At 46.4% G+C, this 17222-nt stretch overlaps 1 protein-coding gene across 4 annotated transcripts in view; it reads right to left on the reverse strand.

The window, feature by feature from the left end:
* Positions 1-17222, reverse strand: part of DIS3L2 (DIS3 like 3'-5' exoribonuclease 2) — a 190669-nt gene that overhangs the window by 58407 nt on the left and 115040 nt on the right. For all 4 annotated transcript variants that reach the window (XM_065072824.1, XM_065072823.1, XM_065072825.1 and 1 more), the window contains 2 exons: positions 12341-12448; positions 6165-6398 (listed from right to left, as the gene is read on the reverse strand). In XM_065072824.1, coding sequence (XP_064928896.1) covers positions 6165-6398; positions 12341-12448 — 342 coding nt within the window. The remainder of the gene's footprint in view (positions 1-6164; positions 6399-12340; positions 12449-17222) is intronic.

Here is a 17222-nt window from a genome sequence, read left to right on the forward strand (position 1 = left end):
CTTCCTTCCTGCCAGATCCTTGGTGTGTGTGCAAACTGCCCGACCTGAGCCACTTACTGATCCTGATGACAACGACGACATTTCATATTTGCCTGCAAAGTATCACGTTCCCTGTGGTATTGCAGGAAAGATAATTCAAAAATCACTCCTACTTCACTAACACACCTTTGCAAAAGCATTTTGATCACTCCTGCCGGGAAGAGCAGTATCCCCAAGAACAAAGCTGCGGCCTCAGATGCCCATTTTGACATATTAACTGGGGCTATGCAAAAAGACATAAAATCCCCAAAGGAAATTAATCTCCAAATACATCCAACTTCCCCCCAGCTGTCTTATGTATCACACAGTATAAGCAACTGTCCATAATGATCGTACAGCACCTGGTGTCCCCATTCTGGGTATCAGCGATGTCTCTTTAACCAGACATCAAAGAGAAGGAGCAGACAATGGTGGAATTGTGATAGCAAGTGAATAGTGAAAGCTCCTTGTCAGTCTGCATTTCCATTTATCTTACAGCATCATACGTACAGCCCACCCTGCCCCTGCTGCCACGTTCACGCGCTCTTGCTGTAACAGCCGTTTTCAGGATTCTATAAATGTGTCTGCTGGGTTTTCTCATGGATCAGAGCAAGTGTCGGGATACACACCTGAATCTACCCCGAGGGAACCAAATCCCGGATGAATCTGGTACCAATGTCACATCCCAGAAGATGAGCACCAGGACCTTCTCGTTGAGTCTGGCCAAAAACCCAACAAAAGCCACGCTCCCTGGGTAGACGTGAGGATGGCCAAGGGTCAAGGCTTGGAGCAAAGCCATTTACTCCTCTCCCTAGAAAGGTGCATGCACTGAGAGTGCAGCTGTGGCTGGAAAACCTCAGCATCACACCAGGGGGTGCTCAGGCCAGGACGCCCTTCCTGCCCCAGCAGCATTTTAAGACATAAATTCAGATTGTGCTAGTACGGAAAACATATGTATATTCTGTTAACTGAGGTCTATACAATATTATAGGCCTTTGCTGCCCCATGTAAACAGTTCTTCCACCCTGAAGTGCCTTCCATTTTTATATTAATATATTTTATTTTGCATACCATGTCTGTTTAACCAGGGTAGAACTACTTACTGCTTCCACACAGCAAGAAGAGGAGAAGACCTGAATGCTTACTGTACAGATATGAGTCAGGAAACATGACAAAACAACTTCCCATAATTATTTCCTGCAGTCATTCATATTGGAAAATGTTAATGGTGATAGTAATTAATCTCCAGCTCATGAGATTTCCAATTAAACAACATTAGCAGGATCTACTATCTAAAAATGTGTTTCTGTCCTAGCCCATTAGCCACAACTGAACACAATGGCACATCCTGCACGTACAACGTCTTTCTTCCTCCCGGTTTTCTGTGTGTGGATGGCTTGAGTCAACTCCTCAGAGCTGTTCGCATCGATAGGCAGAGCCAGTTCTGAGAGCTTCAAAAACTACACGGAGCTGGCTAATATATCCAGTATGACACACACCTGGGTGTTTTGGGGCTGCTATTCTGCACACATTCTGGGGTCTGGAGTCGTTATGCTTGTTTCCTGAAGCAGCAATACTTTATTACTACAGGAGTCCCACCAACCTTAATTAAAAAAAGCTATTCTCAAAGATCTCTTACTTCCTCGGCCCCAGCAGGCACTGGGCAGACCGTAGGTAAGGTCTCCAGTGTGGTACCAAGCTACAATAATACAATTTTTACTACCTTTAAGTTACTCAAAACAATAGAGACCCACAGGGAAAAGCGACCCTTTCTCTGACAACAAGACAGTGGCACTGCATGCAGGTTGGGAGCAAGCAAAAGCAAGACCCTTTTACCAGCAATTCAACCCTTAAATTTGCATAACATTCTCATCTTTGCCATTTTAATCCTTTTTTCTCTTCCCTTTTCGCACACACCTGCCAAGCTGAATGTCTGTTGCGCAGAAAACAAGGAGAGAAGCTATGCTAGCAAACAATTAAATGCCATTAACCGGTCTAAACGTAAATGCACTTTGGGTTCTTCTCACGATGAACTTTGGTGAATGCCATCGTTTGGAGCACCCAGGTGTACGGGTGCTGGTGAAGGCGAAATCACCGGCACAACAAAAGCCACCGCTCAGCTCACAAACAGTTGTCATAGAGACAAATCAGCATCCCGGGGTATTCTCATTTTAAATACGCACAGAAATCCTTTTTAACCTGTCTTCTTGTAGGCGTCTGTCCTCGTGATTCATTTATAATCTGCTGAAGCCAAAAAGAGAACCATTTATCAGCAGGTCTCCTCTAGGCAAGCTCGAGCTAATGAGCTTTTCTGCAAACTTGATGGTTTTTGTTGAAAGCAAGTTTCTATCTGATTCTTTGGCTAGTGTTTCTAAAAGCTGTGGTTTGGGGAAGTGATCCAGCTTCAAAGTAACCTGGCCAGGAAAAAAAAGGAAAGTCGAGGGTTGTGCTCACTTTGGTTTCTAAACCAGGTCAGATCGCTGCTCCAATTCACAGTGCGGGTGCAGCAGGAGCTGTGAGAGGACAGCACAGGGGTGGCATTTCACGGTCCTGGGCAGCGAGGAGGTGGCAGGGAAGACAATACTGTAAATATCCGAACATTTTTTCACAAAGCCACAGTGCACAGCACCTCTTGCCTTTACATCTAAAAGCTGCAGCTCCAAACGAGAAGGAAAAGAAATACATTAATCTCTGGCTGTGTGGACAAAGTTTCATAAGCTCCTCAGCTGATGAAGGTGCAAAGACTTTGAACTTCTAAAAATCAGTTCTCAGATGTCTTCTGGAGCTCGGAAGCCAGCAGGCAGCACAGGAAACCATATTCTAGGGAAAAAGCCACAAAAGGGGCCCATGGGGACAGCAAGATCCCACGTAGAGACAGATGTGTGGGTCTAGTTTCCAAGAAGGTCCTCAGACCCAAGGTTCAATGCAGCAGGGTTCACCTACAGAGGCACGAAAGGAACTGGGACAAAGAGTGGCAGGGGTGTGGGTTGCCATGGCCAGGACTGAACTGGGGCAGGAATTCAACATGACACTGCCCCAAAGAGATACATAGATACTGACAGTGAACCCACAAATCCTAAGCTTTCAGGACCGTGTGCTACCTCAAGGTCTTCTGTGCGACCCAGATTAGTAATTCCCAAGTTATTTAAAAAAAAAAAACAACCAATCTTCATTTTCTAAAATTACTGCTAAAAAATAAACCCATGGGCAAGCAGATGCTGCTCTCACACTAGGTCATAAAAATTCAGCAGCGACATTCAAATGGGAGACATTCCCCTCACCACGGCACAGCCAGCCTGACGCTGCTGCATCTGACCGGAGCCATCCTGTGTTCCCTGGCCAACCAATATTTCTGCTGTTATAAATCTATGCCCACGAATGGCTTCACGAGAGAGATGTTCTTAGTTTTGGGGAATAAATCCTCAGTTATCAGGATGCTATGGGGGAGAGCAATATCATTTCAAAGGGGAAACTGAGGCAGGCAGGGAGAGCACCAGCCCAAGGTCACCACAGCGACTGGCAAAGCAAGATGGGAGAATCTTCCCACAAAGATCTTTTTAATACCAACAGGAAGCACGAGAGCACATCAGGTTGAAATACAGCTGGGTGGAAGTAAAATATAAAAAGGTATCACTGTTCAATCAGGAGTGACCCTACGGGAGAGTCTCTCAAACATAATGCAATGTATAGAAGAGGGCTCGTATCCCTTGGGAAAAAAAGCGCAGGAGTCATCCCTGTCCAGCCACCCCCTCCCATAAGACTGTGGGATGATCATTTCCTTCGCTCACATATTTATTTGGAATCTGATAATTCATTGCCCCTCGTTTCCTGCTGGAGTTTCTCTTCCATTGTTCAGGACTCACATTACTCAACAGGAAATCGGTGAGAGGTCCAGCGATTAGAAAGGTGTGTTTCCCATTCGGACCCACCCTCGCTCGCTCGCCTGGGGCTGGAAGTCAGACCCAGCGCACATCTAAGTCCATGGGAACTCAGGGAAGTGGGGGAGCAAAGGCAGAGGGACTCATCTCCTTCTATTAAAAGCTACAGATGGCTTTGTCCAGCCGTACGCCACTGACCACATCCACACACCCATCCCTCACACACCGCTCGTGCTCAGGCCTTACAGTAACTGCTTTCTCCATGTGCTGGGGATGGTGTAGTTTATCAAACTGCAACTATCAAGGCAGCACTTGAAAAGAGTAAGTATGTTGGAAGTGTCCCTTGAACTAAAATATACTTCCTTTTCCAAGACCATCACTTTTGCTCTGACACCCTTGCCAGGGGAGAGAGATTCTGCACAGCATAAAGTGCCACTTGTGAGACATAACTCACTTTATCACGTTGGTTAGGAAGAAGGCTGAGTAGAAATCAGCTCTCTCTGGTGCCCTTAGCAGTGACTTTTAACCTTCATCTCACAAATGATGCTCCAATACGTTCTCTTTAATGGTTCCTCTGTAACAGCACAGAGCAAAACAAAACACCACTTATCTTTTACGGGGTATCACTGGAGCAGGATGCTACCCTGGCCAAACCTTCTCATCGAAAATGTCACAGCTGTTTTAAAACATATTTTCTCTGAGGTTAGTTAACAACAGGTACTCAACTCAGGCACATTTGGTGACCACTCAGCACTGCACTGTGTGACTTGTGCAACGCTACTGGTGACCCTTCTGGGCCACAGCTCCCAGTCACCATGGACTGTTGTTGCAACTCAGGCATCTCCAAGGCTTCCCAGTTCATCAAGTGCAAGGGCTAGGTTTGTTATGTTTCTCTAGCATTCAGAGCATGCCTGGGAACAAAAGCCCAGCTTACTAGCCATTGTATGATAAATCTCAGAGAGGGAGGCCTCTGTTCCAAAGGAGCTTTAAGAAAATTCTGCGTGACTTCAAAGTGGGAGTCTGATTTCCAAAAAGTATCTGAATATAGTTTTAAGAACGATTATTTCCTTTGAGCAAGAAGGGACCCTGAGCAAATGTCCTTGCTCCAGGGTCACTTACGTGTGCCTAACCAGTCCTCCTACAACAGATGTAGGCAAGATAGCCTCAGACACCACAATGCTACACCAGAAAGTTTATCCTAAAGTATAACCGCAACCTTCTCTACTGAAACTCAAGATACAAACGTCTCATCCTGTCCACCTTGGACATGGTGAAAAGCAAACTGTCTCCTCTTCACAGCAGCTTCGCCAGACTAAGCCATGTGCTCTGCTGGGGAAGGTCACAGATTATAGACACTTCTTGCTCTTGTTGCTCTCCAGTGATTTCTCTAAAATTAGACTTTTCCTGCAACTGGAGGCAACGTTACAATGCTGAGTAAAATGGAAGGGTTGCAACATACCTCTTCCATACAATAGTCCTGTTTACATATCTCAGCAATATCCTTATGTTGACTCATGTTCATTTTGCAAAATGAAACAATGGAGCTTCCTTATATTAAGAGATTATTTTGTCTCCTGCTCAGGAAGGCCACGGGGTTCTGTAAATTACTGCAACCTCCTATCCACAAAAACTGAGAAGCTGAACCTCAAATGTAAAAGTATTTTTGCTGTGATAATATAAAATAACTGGATCTACTTGTAAAATAGAAATGACACTACCACAACTGATACAAGATTATTTAAATCACCCCAGACAGAAAGCCTCCTCAGTAGCATTTCTTTCTCTGAAACACACCCAACGCTTATAAGCATTAACTTAGATAACATACAGTCATTTTCCCTGCCCAGAGAACTGCTATGAAAGATGTGGAAAACCTGAGTATTGCAAGCACAGAAATAAATGTGAACAAAAAGCCTTTCACAGTGAAAAGTGCACTAAGGATATCTGAGCTGCCTGATAATGAATGACACCATCATGATGTGTTTCACCATGTAAGTTACTTACCCACTCCACCAGGGTTTTAAGATTTTGAAAATGCTGGAAGATGGAACGCTCCTTAAAAAACATGAACTTTTTTCCTTTGATCCTACTTTACTTAGTGCTTCTGGTACATCATTTGATGCCACTTTTCAGACGACATTAGCGCACAAACCTGCCTTTCTATTTCAGCCCTATTTTCCCCCTTGAGTTTTCAGACTGATGAGGAAACCCTTAGGGCGCACAACATGAAACTGTGGAGCAGGAGCCCCAGGCAAGGGCTGGACTCACCTGGTCCAGGCGCAGAGCACCATCGATGAAGCGCTGTCTGCGGAGGTGCTGGGCGATTCGATGCAGGTTCAGCACAGCTTGCTGTATCTCAGCTACTGAGTGTTGAGGGGAGACAGGGGGAAGTTCTTCAGGTGAGAACACCTTCCCGGGGCTTTCGATCATACTCTGTGCGTGGTCGTAGCTCAGCTTCACGCAGGAGCAGATGACTGTCCGCCCAAACCATTCGTCAAGGATCTGCAAAATTGGGAAATGTTAATTGATTTGAGGACTTATGCAGTGCGCAAAGGCTTGGGAAGTTGTACAAACACTGGAAGGAATGACACCAGACCTCGGAATTGATCGTGATCTTCAAGTGAAGATCTTCTCATACTGGGAACATCAGGCCTTTTGTCTGTATGGATTCTCTAGTGTCCAGGAGCATGTATATGTACAATGTATTGTGCATATACATAGGGAACTGCTTGGATCACCCTCCTCTACCTGATTTCCCTCCTTCATAGAGCTCAAAGAACTACAGCCCACCCAGGAGCTGAAAGCAGCTGGAGGTTGGAGCATGGAGGGGGTTGGTCTCTTCTCCCAAGTAGCAAGTGGACAAGAGGAAATGGGCTCAAGTTGCACCAGGCGAGGTTTAGATTGGATATTAGGAAAAAATTCTTCCCGGAAAGGGTTGTTGGGCATTGGAACAGGCTGCCCAGGGCAGTGGTGGAGTCACCATCCCTGGAGGGGTTTGAAAGGCGTTTAGACGAGGTTCTTACGGACATAGTGCTAGAGTTAGGTTATGGTTGGACTTGATGATCCTGAGGGTCTCTTCCAACCGAAATGTGATTCTATGATTCACTCAAAGGTTACCGGGTGCAGCAGCGGCAACAGGCAGATGCACACATGCAAGAAAGGATCCCCTATCTAAAACACAGCAGACTGCGTTCCACCTCTTCAATTAAAGTGTGGCCAGCAGGGCACAAGGGGCTGGCCCTAAAATACTGTTTTCAGGAGTACTGCAGGAACCCCAGTGTCTGATTAGCACTCGTGAAAGTGTCTGAGGAGGACTTTGGTGGGTCTGGAGGAGAGTCACTGACCCCTTGTTGCTCTGATCATGTCTATGGTCCTAGACCCAAACTCAAGCCTTTCTGGGCTTCCAAACTATTTTGGAATCTAGAGGAAAATGATCGATAAATTATCTATAAAATTGTTTTATTTTAAACCAGAAGCCACTCTCATTTTAAACTCTGTAACAGACTACCAACGTAGAAGCAGCGATTCAGAATTATTTCTTAAAGCAGAAAGGAAAATCTACCTTCAGCTGAGATATGTAAGAGAGCCCAAAAGCTCATCAAGCCAGTGAGAAAGCACAGAAGGACAAAGGGCAGAAGGTGTTCAGAAAAGTCAAGAGCATTGGCACGAGGGCTCTGGAGATGGCTGCAGCCTGTGATAAACCATTCAGAGCTCAAGTGCTCAGAGGATGAAAGGAGAACTGTAATTCTGCCTTAGCTACAAGTGTCACCTCATCCCTTCATCAGCACAACAGAACAAGGTAAATTCTGCAAGTGATGGTGTCCAGGGAGAACAGCCAGCTCTCTCTCAGACAGACTCAGCAAGGACATCGCTTCAGAGAGGCAAACCCTCTTCTTAAAATAAAAGGATTGATCCCCAAGACACCTTTGCTGCCTCCCTCTGCCCCACAGAACAAACATGCAGTGTAACTCAGCAGCTCAGAGCTCTGAAAGTCACAGGGCGTTTAAGCTCATCTCTAATTAGAAAATGTCCTAATAGCGGAGATGCAGCAAGTGATGTCTTGCAGTGTAAACTACTCTGACCCTCGGCTCGTGGTTATTCTGTGCCCCTCTTCCAAAGAGAAAAAAAAGGAAGAGAAAGTCACAAAGCTGGACAGAGATGCTGTGACAGTGCTGGCAGCATCTGCTCTACCCTCTGCTGCATCCTGTTAAATGCGGTCCAGTTTCTTGCGGTGATGCAGGATCCATATCTGGCAGGTCAGCAACATCTGATGAAACCTGCTGGACTCAAAAAACCTCCTGATATTAAGCGAGCATGATCTGTAGTGTGGAAGGGGCTGCACTGCTCTTTAACTGATCCACTTCCAGCAAGCTAAAGATCAGTTGGTAACAACGATATGTCAGACTTCAGTAATGCATGGATGGTACCCAGGCACCAAAAAGGGATAGTCCCTTGTTGAGATGATCTCGGAGCAAGGCTGAGCAGCCTTCATTTGAGTTGAGCACTTCTACAGACCCTACAGTTGTAAGAGGCAGCTCTTTCAGTTTGCTGTTCAACTGTTTTGAGACACAACTTCTATTTCCCTGCTAGTTCCTCCATCTCCAGCTATTAATTTCTGCATTAAAGGTCACTAGCAATTCTGGCCATCACTGTTGCACTATGCTACACTAAATATTTTGTGTTTGGAAAGCACCCTCATTGTACTTTATAAAGTGAGGCAATTCCATCATGTACGTGCATGTTAAAGAGTTAAGACTGGGCACAAACCAGAAGGGTAATTCCACAGAGAAGCACTTTCCCCAAGCCCTGGGTTAGTGCTGAACACCAGCTCTGGGGCTACATGGTGCTTTCTGCCACTGGCTTCCCAAGAGCTCCTCTGTCCCTCGCAGGAGGCAACAGACCAGATTTCCACTTCGCTGTCTGAACTTGAAGCTTTCAACAAAATCTCATTTTTCTGCTTCCTTAGAAAAGGCCAAATATTGCAGAACTCCACTCCTTCCTTGCAAGCCAAGAGATGCAGCATATTGGCCTCCCAGAATATAGCTAGAATTTCAAATCTCAGGCAGGCTACATTCAGGGCAAAGTGTCAGGACAGGCAGCCCATTACTAGCAGACATTAAACTTCTTTTATTTCTCTGTTTTCCTAATTCCTTTTTTCTGTTCTTGGTCTCTCAAAAGCAACCAAGCAGCGTGATGCAGAGCGTCCAATTTCCATTCTGCAATGGCTCTAACAGGTGTGAACCGGACAGTGACAACCCTGAGAGGTCTCCTGTTAACGTACCCAATAAACACCTTCTCACCAAGTTTGCCTGGATGCATTAAACACACTTCAGACAGGCAAGGAATGGCGTTTTGGATGTATCTTGCCCCGTGCAGTCCAGTAATCCCTGTGTGTAGTGAGCAGAGCTGCCAGACTCAGCCTTGCTGCAGGGCACGCTAACTTAACTCTGCCCACCGTCCAAGTATTTGCTGGAAATGTCCTCTGTCTTTGCCTTCAGCAGCCATCTGAGCAGGCTTAGGGTAACCACAGCCTCCTGTCCCTGGTTTGGAAACCCCACCAGCGGAATGGGCAAGCTTCGCTTCTGCAGGGAAAGCCCACAGGCCTGGCTGATCCAGGTACCAGCAGCTGACAGGTGGGCAAACGCAGAGCTGAGGAGCAGCGCCTGGGGGTTGTGAACTGGGACCGGGAGGTTACAAGCAGCCCACAAGACAGGTTTGCAAGGTCTCCCCCATCACAGCAAACCTGGTGCACCCAGTACCCAGGCAGAGTACCACTATCTGAGATACTTCTAGAGTTAAAGCTTCCCTTCCCCAGCTTGGGTTACTTTTGAGAAAAAGCTGTAGTCCCCAGCACATCACGTGATGAAAATCAGCGAAAAAATCAGGAAACCCTCCCATCAGCACTGTCCCTGTGGTATGGGTCTCTTTGAGGGTGAGACATAGCTGTGCGTGAGGCTGAGGACTTTCCCTATGCAAGGCAGCATCCATATCACGTCCTGGCTGATGACAACAGTTTTGAGCCTGGAAGACACATTGTTTGTAAAGGTTGTTTCAAACTAAAGCAATTTCTCTTCCTCACTGGTAGAAGGAACCGGCAGGGCTGTGCTTCAAACATCACCAGGCAATAACTTTATAAGGAGAGTCGCATCGTTTGTTTTCAAATATCTTTCTGTTGACTGCATCTGAACAAGAACGTGCTACGTTGTTCCTATAAACGCCCAGCTCTGCTTCTGAAGAACAGCACAGATGCTACAATATGGTTAATGCCTCTGCCCTTGGAAAATCCTCTCAGATCATGTCACACTATCCCACTGGAGTCCATTGAGCTTTGTGGAGCACTGCACAGGCAATATTTTGTTGTGCTTATGGAAAACTAGAAGATAAAAACTTCAGAACTGAAAAGCAATAGAAACAAGAAAGTGCCTGTCTCCCAGAAAGGGCTGAGCCTGGCATTATTTTTTTAAAAGAAACAAGAATTAAAAACCCCAACAACTTATCAATAGTCACATTCAAGTGAGGAATCTGCATGGCTTTTCCTTGGGAGATGCATTAGCTCTAGACTTATTTGCTTTGGAACAGTAACAGCGGCGGCTCAGAGCGGCTCCCACCTCCAGCGGTGCAGTTGGGCTCCGCTTTGCAAGCCCAAGGTTACAACACTGCTGCGCACACGGGGTGCAACCAAGCGCCCTTTGGCCCCGTCCATCCCCCACCGAGGAATGTCCTGTCCTCGGTGTCAGCGTTCTCATGGCTCTCCACCACCGGCTGAGGTTCAAAGGCCATGTGGGGGCCTTTGACACACCTCCCTTTCACCCAGCAGAGCCTGGAGAGCAGATGATCCTGTTTACACTGCGATTAGGCTAGAGTGACACCTAGAAACACAGGAGACACATTCTGTCCCAACTCACAGATAAGCTCTGACAAGAATGACCTGCTGGGCAAAAACCCTACAACCGCTTTTCCTCTTGGACGGAGTAAATTCTTCTCCAGCCCTCACCCGATTTTCAAATCAAGTGACCTCCACTCTGATTGCAGCCCCAAAAGGCTCCTAGGAGAAGCAGTTTGCCCAGACGGCCATAGGCAGTTTGCTTTCCAAGGGCACAGCTCCTGCAGGGATCAGCTCCCTGGGCAGGTGAAAGGCAGATGCTGCAGCTCCTCCATTTCCTCACTGGTCAGACAGGGTTGGTCTGAACACTGTTTGAAAAGCAAATAATGTATATATTGCAGGGGATGAGACATAAGATTTAATTAAAAGCTTATTTTAATTAAGACTTGACTATTAGCTGTTCAAAGACCACTCAGAGTCAATAAAAGGCCCACCAAGTAGCTACTATTAAAAGGCCCTGTGAGCAATCATGCTGTCGCTATAGGAAGTGAAACGCGTTTCACAGTGAACAAATAAAACTCACCTTGGTGCCAGAGCACGGACTTGCTGGAGTAATGGAGACATAGGACTGCAACTCTATTTTACTAACGCACAAAACAACATTCAGTATCCTTTGGAGCAGCAGGGACAATAATAAGGAAGTAAAGTTAATCTTTGTGAAAAATTACCAAATTTGCACAGGAAATACTCTCCACAGAGAGAGTTGTGTATAAGCACAACACTGTTTGAAGAAAAACGATTCTGTGTACAATAAGTGTACTTCTCATAGATCGGAGAGTCCTCTGGTACCAGCAGTCTTGAGCCCTCCTCCATTAGCAAGGGGACCCTGTCATCACCGAAGAGTAGAATGTCGGGGTTACAAAGTGTGGGAGAGAAGAGGCAGAGAAGCGAAGAGCTGGGGAGGGCTGGCAGGGAGCGGAGCGCAGCTTGCTGCACACACAGGCAGCATCCGCAGCCGCTCCCTGGAAACAGCACACACAGAGGATGGAGCTGTGCCTGTGCTGAAGAGCCATCATGCTTTATTTGGATCGAAGCAATTAGCAGCTCTGAAGAGGCTGAAATAGTCTGTTTTACCAGAGAGGCCACAAAGGGATACTGCCCACATCCACCGAATTGCACAACTGCCTGTGAGAGCACGGCAGGGTTGGAATCAGGGGGCAACAGCTTGTCCCACCCAAAGCATTAGCTTTGAATTGCTGCTGGAGGTACAACATTAAATGGATGGGTGACCTGGCAAGAACCAGGCAATTCTGTTCCTGAGATTCATACACCAGGCAATTCTGTTCCTGAGATTCATACACCAGGCAATTCTGTTCCTGAGATTCATACAAATATTCTTTCTTTCCCCACCATGTTGCAAGATCATCCCAGTTGGAAGTTCCATGGTATCATCAGTGAGACAAGACACAGGGACAGTTCTACTTCATCCACTATTCACCGACAAGTCCTTTGCTGTCTACCTGGGTGTTAAGGGATGACATTTTTACCACTCTGTTTGCAAGAGCAGGGACTGGACACCAAAGGAGAACTGATTAGCAGATTAGCCTGCTATTTGAGGTACCTTGCCTTCTGGAGTCACCTTCCACACCACAGAGAACGTCAGCCTGTCTCTCATGGGATTGAGACTGCACAGCTCCTCACAGAGCAGCTTGGGAAGCATCGGGATCACCTGGAAGAGAAGGGAGTCTTGGTTAGATATGGGCTTTTAGCAGAGACTTGTCTGTGGCCAAGCTTCCCTGACCAGTTGGTAAAAGACATGCTCAACAATGCACAAAAGGAGAAAATGCGTTAAACCTTCAGGATCACATTCTCTGTGGTCGTGTCATAGCTCTGGGATGCATCACCCATGCCAGAGCTACATCACGTGGTGAACAGCATGCTGGCACAGAACCAGTAACTCAGGTCCTCTGAAAGGAGAGGCAGACACTGCTGAGGCCACCAGCACTCGCATCAGCCCCATCCCTCAATGACACTGGAGGGAGCTGTCAGTCTCCAACCTGGGAATCATTCCCAGCGCTCCCCTCTGAGAACAGAATGCTGGAGCATCCTGGAGCATCCTGCACCCTTGGATACACAAACACTTCACTCTGCAGCTTTTACAGCCACAAAATTTGGTCGCTTTTCCCCTTCTTCTCCACTGCCATTTTGACACTGGGAAGAACAAGGAAGGCTCAGCACATCAGGAAACTTGATGCTGAAGAAACGTGGTCCTGGCAGTTGGGCGCTGAACAGCTTGGATTTGGGAACTGTCTCTTCCTTTGCCACTGATGACTGTGTAACCAGGCAAGTAATGCAACTTTGCTTCCTGCAAAGCAAAACTGAAACTCCTCCCATGCATCAGCAGAGTGGTGCTTGGCTTAATAAAGACTGAGCCAGGCTTTGCAGCACAGACAGGAATGTGTAGATGCAGGTGAGATAAACAAAAGCACCTGTTTTATTGCTAAGGAACACGGTGTTTGCAAACAGAGAGAGAACAATTATTATTTTACCATACTCAACTCTGCTTGAACAAAATGTCAGCCAGCAGAAATTTTTGGCAGGGAGTTTTTAACCTGTGTTAATTCCTTACAACCAATCAATATTTCTGCTGCTGGACACTGAATTACCAAAGCATCAGTTACACACCTGACTACAGCAACAAAGCAACAGTTTTGGAGCATATTCACACTAGAGCATACCTGAGCAGCTCCAAGTGTTTCTACCACCCCTTAGTTATTTCCCAGTAAAGATAACATTCAGCGGAGGTTTAATGAAGCAAACCCAATTATTAGAGTTGCACATTCTTATTTCCCTTCTCATTATTTACACTTGTGAAGAAGCAGTAACTGCCCTCAAAGAGCAACCATGATCTCCTACCTGTTTATTCTGAGTGGGGGGGTACATCCCATAAAAACACAGAGAGAAATGCTCTACTTAGTTGCCATAAAGTATGTTAGCTATTTAATTTGGTTTCTGTTTTGATTGTTCTGCTCTGCCACCTTGTAAATAGAGGATCAGCAGCAAGCCAACTGGCATGCAAACCCCAGCTCTTCCAAACTTCGTGACACTCATTTGATGATTTCAGAGATAAGATTATCTATCTGGATGCCATGGGAACAACTGTTCTTCAAAACAGTAAGAAAAGTCAGTCCCAGGTGTCCATTTTCTCCTCAAGTGCACATATTTCTTATTTCCCGTTTGCTTTGAAGGAAAGACTCTTAAAATATTTAATCACATTTGTGGTTTGGCATCAGAGGATGGCCATAAATCCATCCTAATTACAGTGCATATTAATGCCAAAAGGTTAACTGTACGGTCTGCGACTGTCAAGGAGTCACTCACAACACGAATCAGCAGCACTGGTTCGGCTGGAAGGTCACGGGGGCACAGATTATGATAAGCTGTTTCCCGCAACACAAAGGCCGTCAACTCTGTTATTCCATTTGTGAACAGTACATTAACAATACTGGTACGTTCATAACTCACAGATCCAGTACGTGAGCTCTGCCATGCTGCCTGGAAGGACCCACACCATGGGGTTATAAATTCAGCGTGTGTGGTGCCAACCCATACCAGAAAGGAGAGAAAATAGCTTTTACAGACTATCGGAAATCCCTGTCTGCCCAAGATCGCCCATGGCCACCGTGAGACCCTGAAGTTCAGGTCACAGTGAACAAAGTGCTAGTAATTTAATAAAAGCTGCCGTGTCCTTTTTCACCCAAATGAAAAGCTGCAGTTCCTAGCTCTCCCCTCTCTCCCTCCCTCTGTGATTGATTATCTGATAATGGTCTGTACTTACTGAATATTTTTGTGCCTTAGCGCATCCTCTTTCCCTTCACATCTCCTGAAGCAATAACAGTCTGCTAGAAAACTGCCTACATGAAACATGAAAGCCCATCCGGGAAGAACAGCCCGAACGAAACAACAGGATGCTTGTTTTAAGTGTACTTGAGCAGGATTAATATCGGATTCAAGAGGCTATAATTCTATGGAAGGGCTTTCAATGATGTGAAACACAAGCAAAGCTTTAACTCAGATCATAATTACGGCACTAAACATTCACCAGGCAATTAGCTGTAACAAACTTACTGTTAAATAGAGAAGCATCAACCCACATTACTCTTGTTTTACAGGAGAGAAACTTTAGGCAAAGTAACTTAACACAACCCATGGAGGAAGAAGCCTCACAGGAGGGCAAGAATTCAATCAACCTTTTCCTGGGCTCAGCAAATACGCACATAACACAAGACAATGTGACCTTGCATTGAAGGGATTCCAGCTTTATCTACCTCCTGAAGTAAAAGAAACCTGTTTTCAACATCATGACAGTCTTGGCTAACTGCCTCCTCCTGCTTTAACATCACGATTCCTCTTCACACTCTACATGGAGAATCAACTGTCACAGAGCACAGAAGTTTAAGCATGAATTTCCTTTTTCCTTAACATGACACAGTCACAGGCTGAAAGGATTCTTAGTAGTTTCGAGCCCAGCACTTAACATAAAAAGATGCCACCATCGTGTCACACTTGGAGAGCGAGATGTTTCAGGAGTTATCCCAGGGGCTGCCCAGAAGGAACTTCTGCAATAGGATTACCTCCACCTCTTTCTCAAGGAGACCGAGGATAAGAGGAGATTTCCTTAAGCACATCTTCAGTGCCCAGATTTGCAAAATATCAGGGTTGCATAGCATCCCCTCAAATAATACCGAGGTTGCCCGGCATCTTTTAAATGCTTTGCCCCTCCCGTGACCGTCTGCCACAAGACAGCAGCGTCTGCCAGGTGCCCTGGAGTGCCAGGGCACGCAGAAATCCAGCTAATGAAGCCCTGCCGAGGAGATCACGTCCAGCGTCCTCTCCCCAGCAAATTGCGACGCGTGTGACTATGTTGGGGATCACATCATTCAGCTTGATTTTACTGCAGGTGGAAATGGAGTCACCTGGGCTTATACTGGGATTGTAACACTGGAACAGGGGTGTGTATAAACTCAGTTGGCTCTAGAAATGCAACTGGAGAGATCCAGCAGGGCTAGGGAAAAAGCTTTCACAATGGAAACCTTTTCTAATGAATGTATCATAGAAACCGCGGCTGAAGAAAGGCTTGGGTGGTGAGAGCTTGTCTGGCTTTCATCCCTCTCTATCAGTCAGACTAATAAAAGACATCATCTCTCCCCACAAGCCCAGCAGGGCCCAAGAGATCCTGAAAAGGGCACTTCTTTGAGTGAAAGGCTGATACCCACAATGCTCGTAGAATCACAGAACAATGTTTCATAGAATCACAGAACAATGTTTCGTAGAATCACAGAACAGTTTGGGTTGGAAATGACCTTCAAAGCTCCCCCAGTGCCACCCCTGCCATGAGCAGGGACATCTTCACCAGATCAGGTTGCTCAGAGCCCCATCCAGCCTGGCCTGGGATGTCTCCAGGGATGGGGATTCCACCACCTCTCTGGGCAACCTGTTGCAGTATTTTACTACCCTCATTGTAAAAAAAATTTCTCCCTCATGTCTTCCTACACATCATTGTCCTGGGGTTATAGAACACGTGGGCCTGTAACCACGGCCAGTCACATTGCTTAGCAGCTGGCTCCCCTGCATGGTGGAATCGCTTCGGACATGGGAAGATCTCACCTCCTGCTTGTGAGAGCCCTTGGCTTGGTTTTGTTTTGCCTCTTTGGCTGATAAAGTCCTTCCAGAAACCAAATCAAGTTTCCAGCCTCAGCCTCATTCCTAGGGAGCCGGGCAGTGGGAGGGAACACACACAGATTGCGATGATAAAACTCTCCACTCCCCTTAAAACCAGAACCACCTGCTGCAGGTTCAGAGTGGGTTTGCCAGGGTGGCTCTCACCAATGGACTCGCTGGAGCCGGTTTCCAAGGAAGGAATGGATAGCAAAAATCAGTCAAAGAAAAGGGAAATGGGAACAAACTCTGGTTAGGAAAGCCCCTTATTTTCACACCCCCATTCTGCCAGCGCCCTGCTTTGGCTACCGGCTCAGCTGACTGCCGGGTGACCCCTTCTCCCACCACCGGTGCGATGGCGAGGGACGGTATTAACCAAGAGTTTCCATCAGCTGCTCTCCCAGAGCTGGGAGGAGGACACCAAGGTCCAACAATGGGGTGGGCTCAGCAAACCTCTTGCTTACACACTAAAAGATACTCAAAGGAAATAGGCAATTTGTTTGTGAGCCAAGATTTCTGCTCAAGGCTTGTATCAACACTTCCATGAATTCACATGTCGAGCAACTCTTTGTTACTCAGCCTGAGATTATCAAAACATCAACACCCTGACAACCTGCTGGTGTCAAAAGTGAATGTCTCGAAGTCCTTGGACTCAATGTGAAGATTGGCTTACAGTTCCGATCTTTGATCTCCAGTATAAAATAGGACCAGTAAAATATTTCAGGGATTTATGGCTGACCTCTCACTCGAGCTGCTTCACACCTAAAATAACACTATAAGATGTG

This window comes from Columba livia, chromosome 9, assembly GCF_036013475.1.
Source record: "Columba livia isolate bColLiv1 breed racing homer chromosome 9, bColLiv1.pat.W.v2, whole genome shotgun sequence".
NCBI lineage: Eukaryota > Metazoa > Chordata > Aves > Columbiformes > Columbidae > Columba > Columba livia.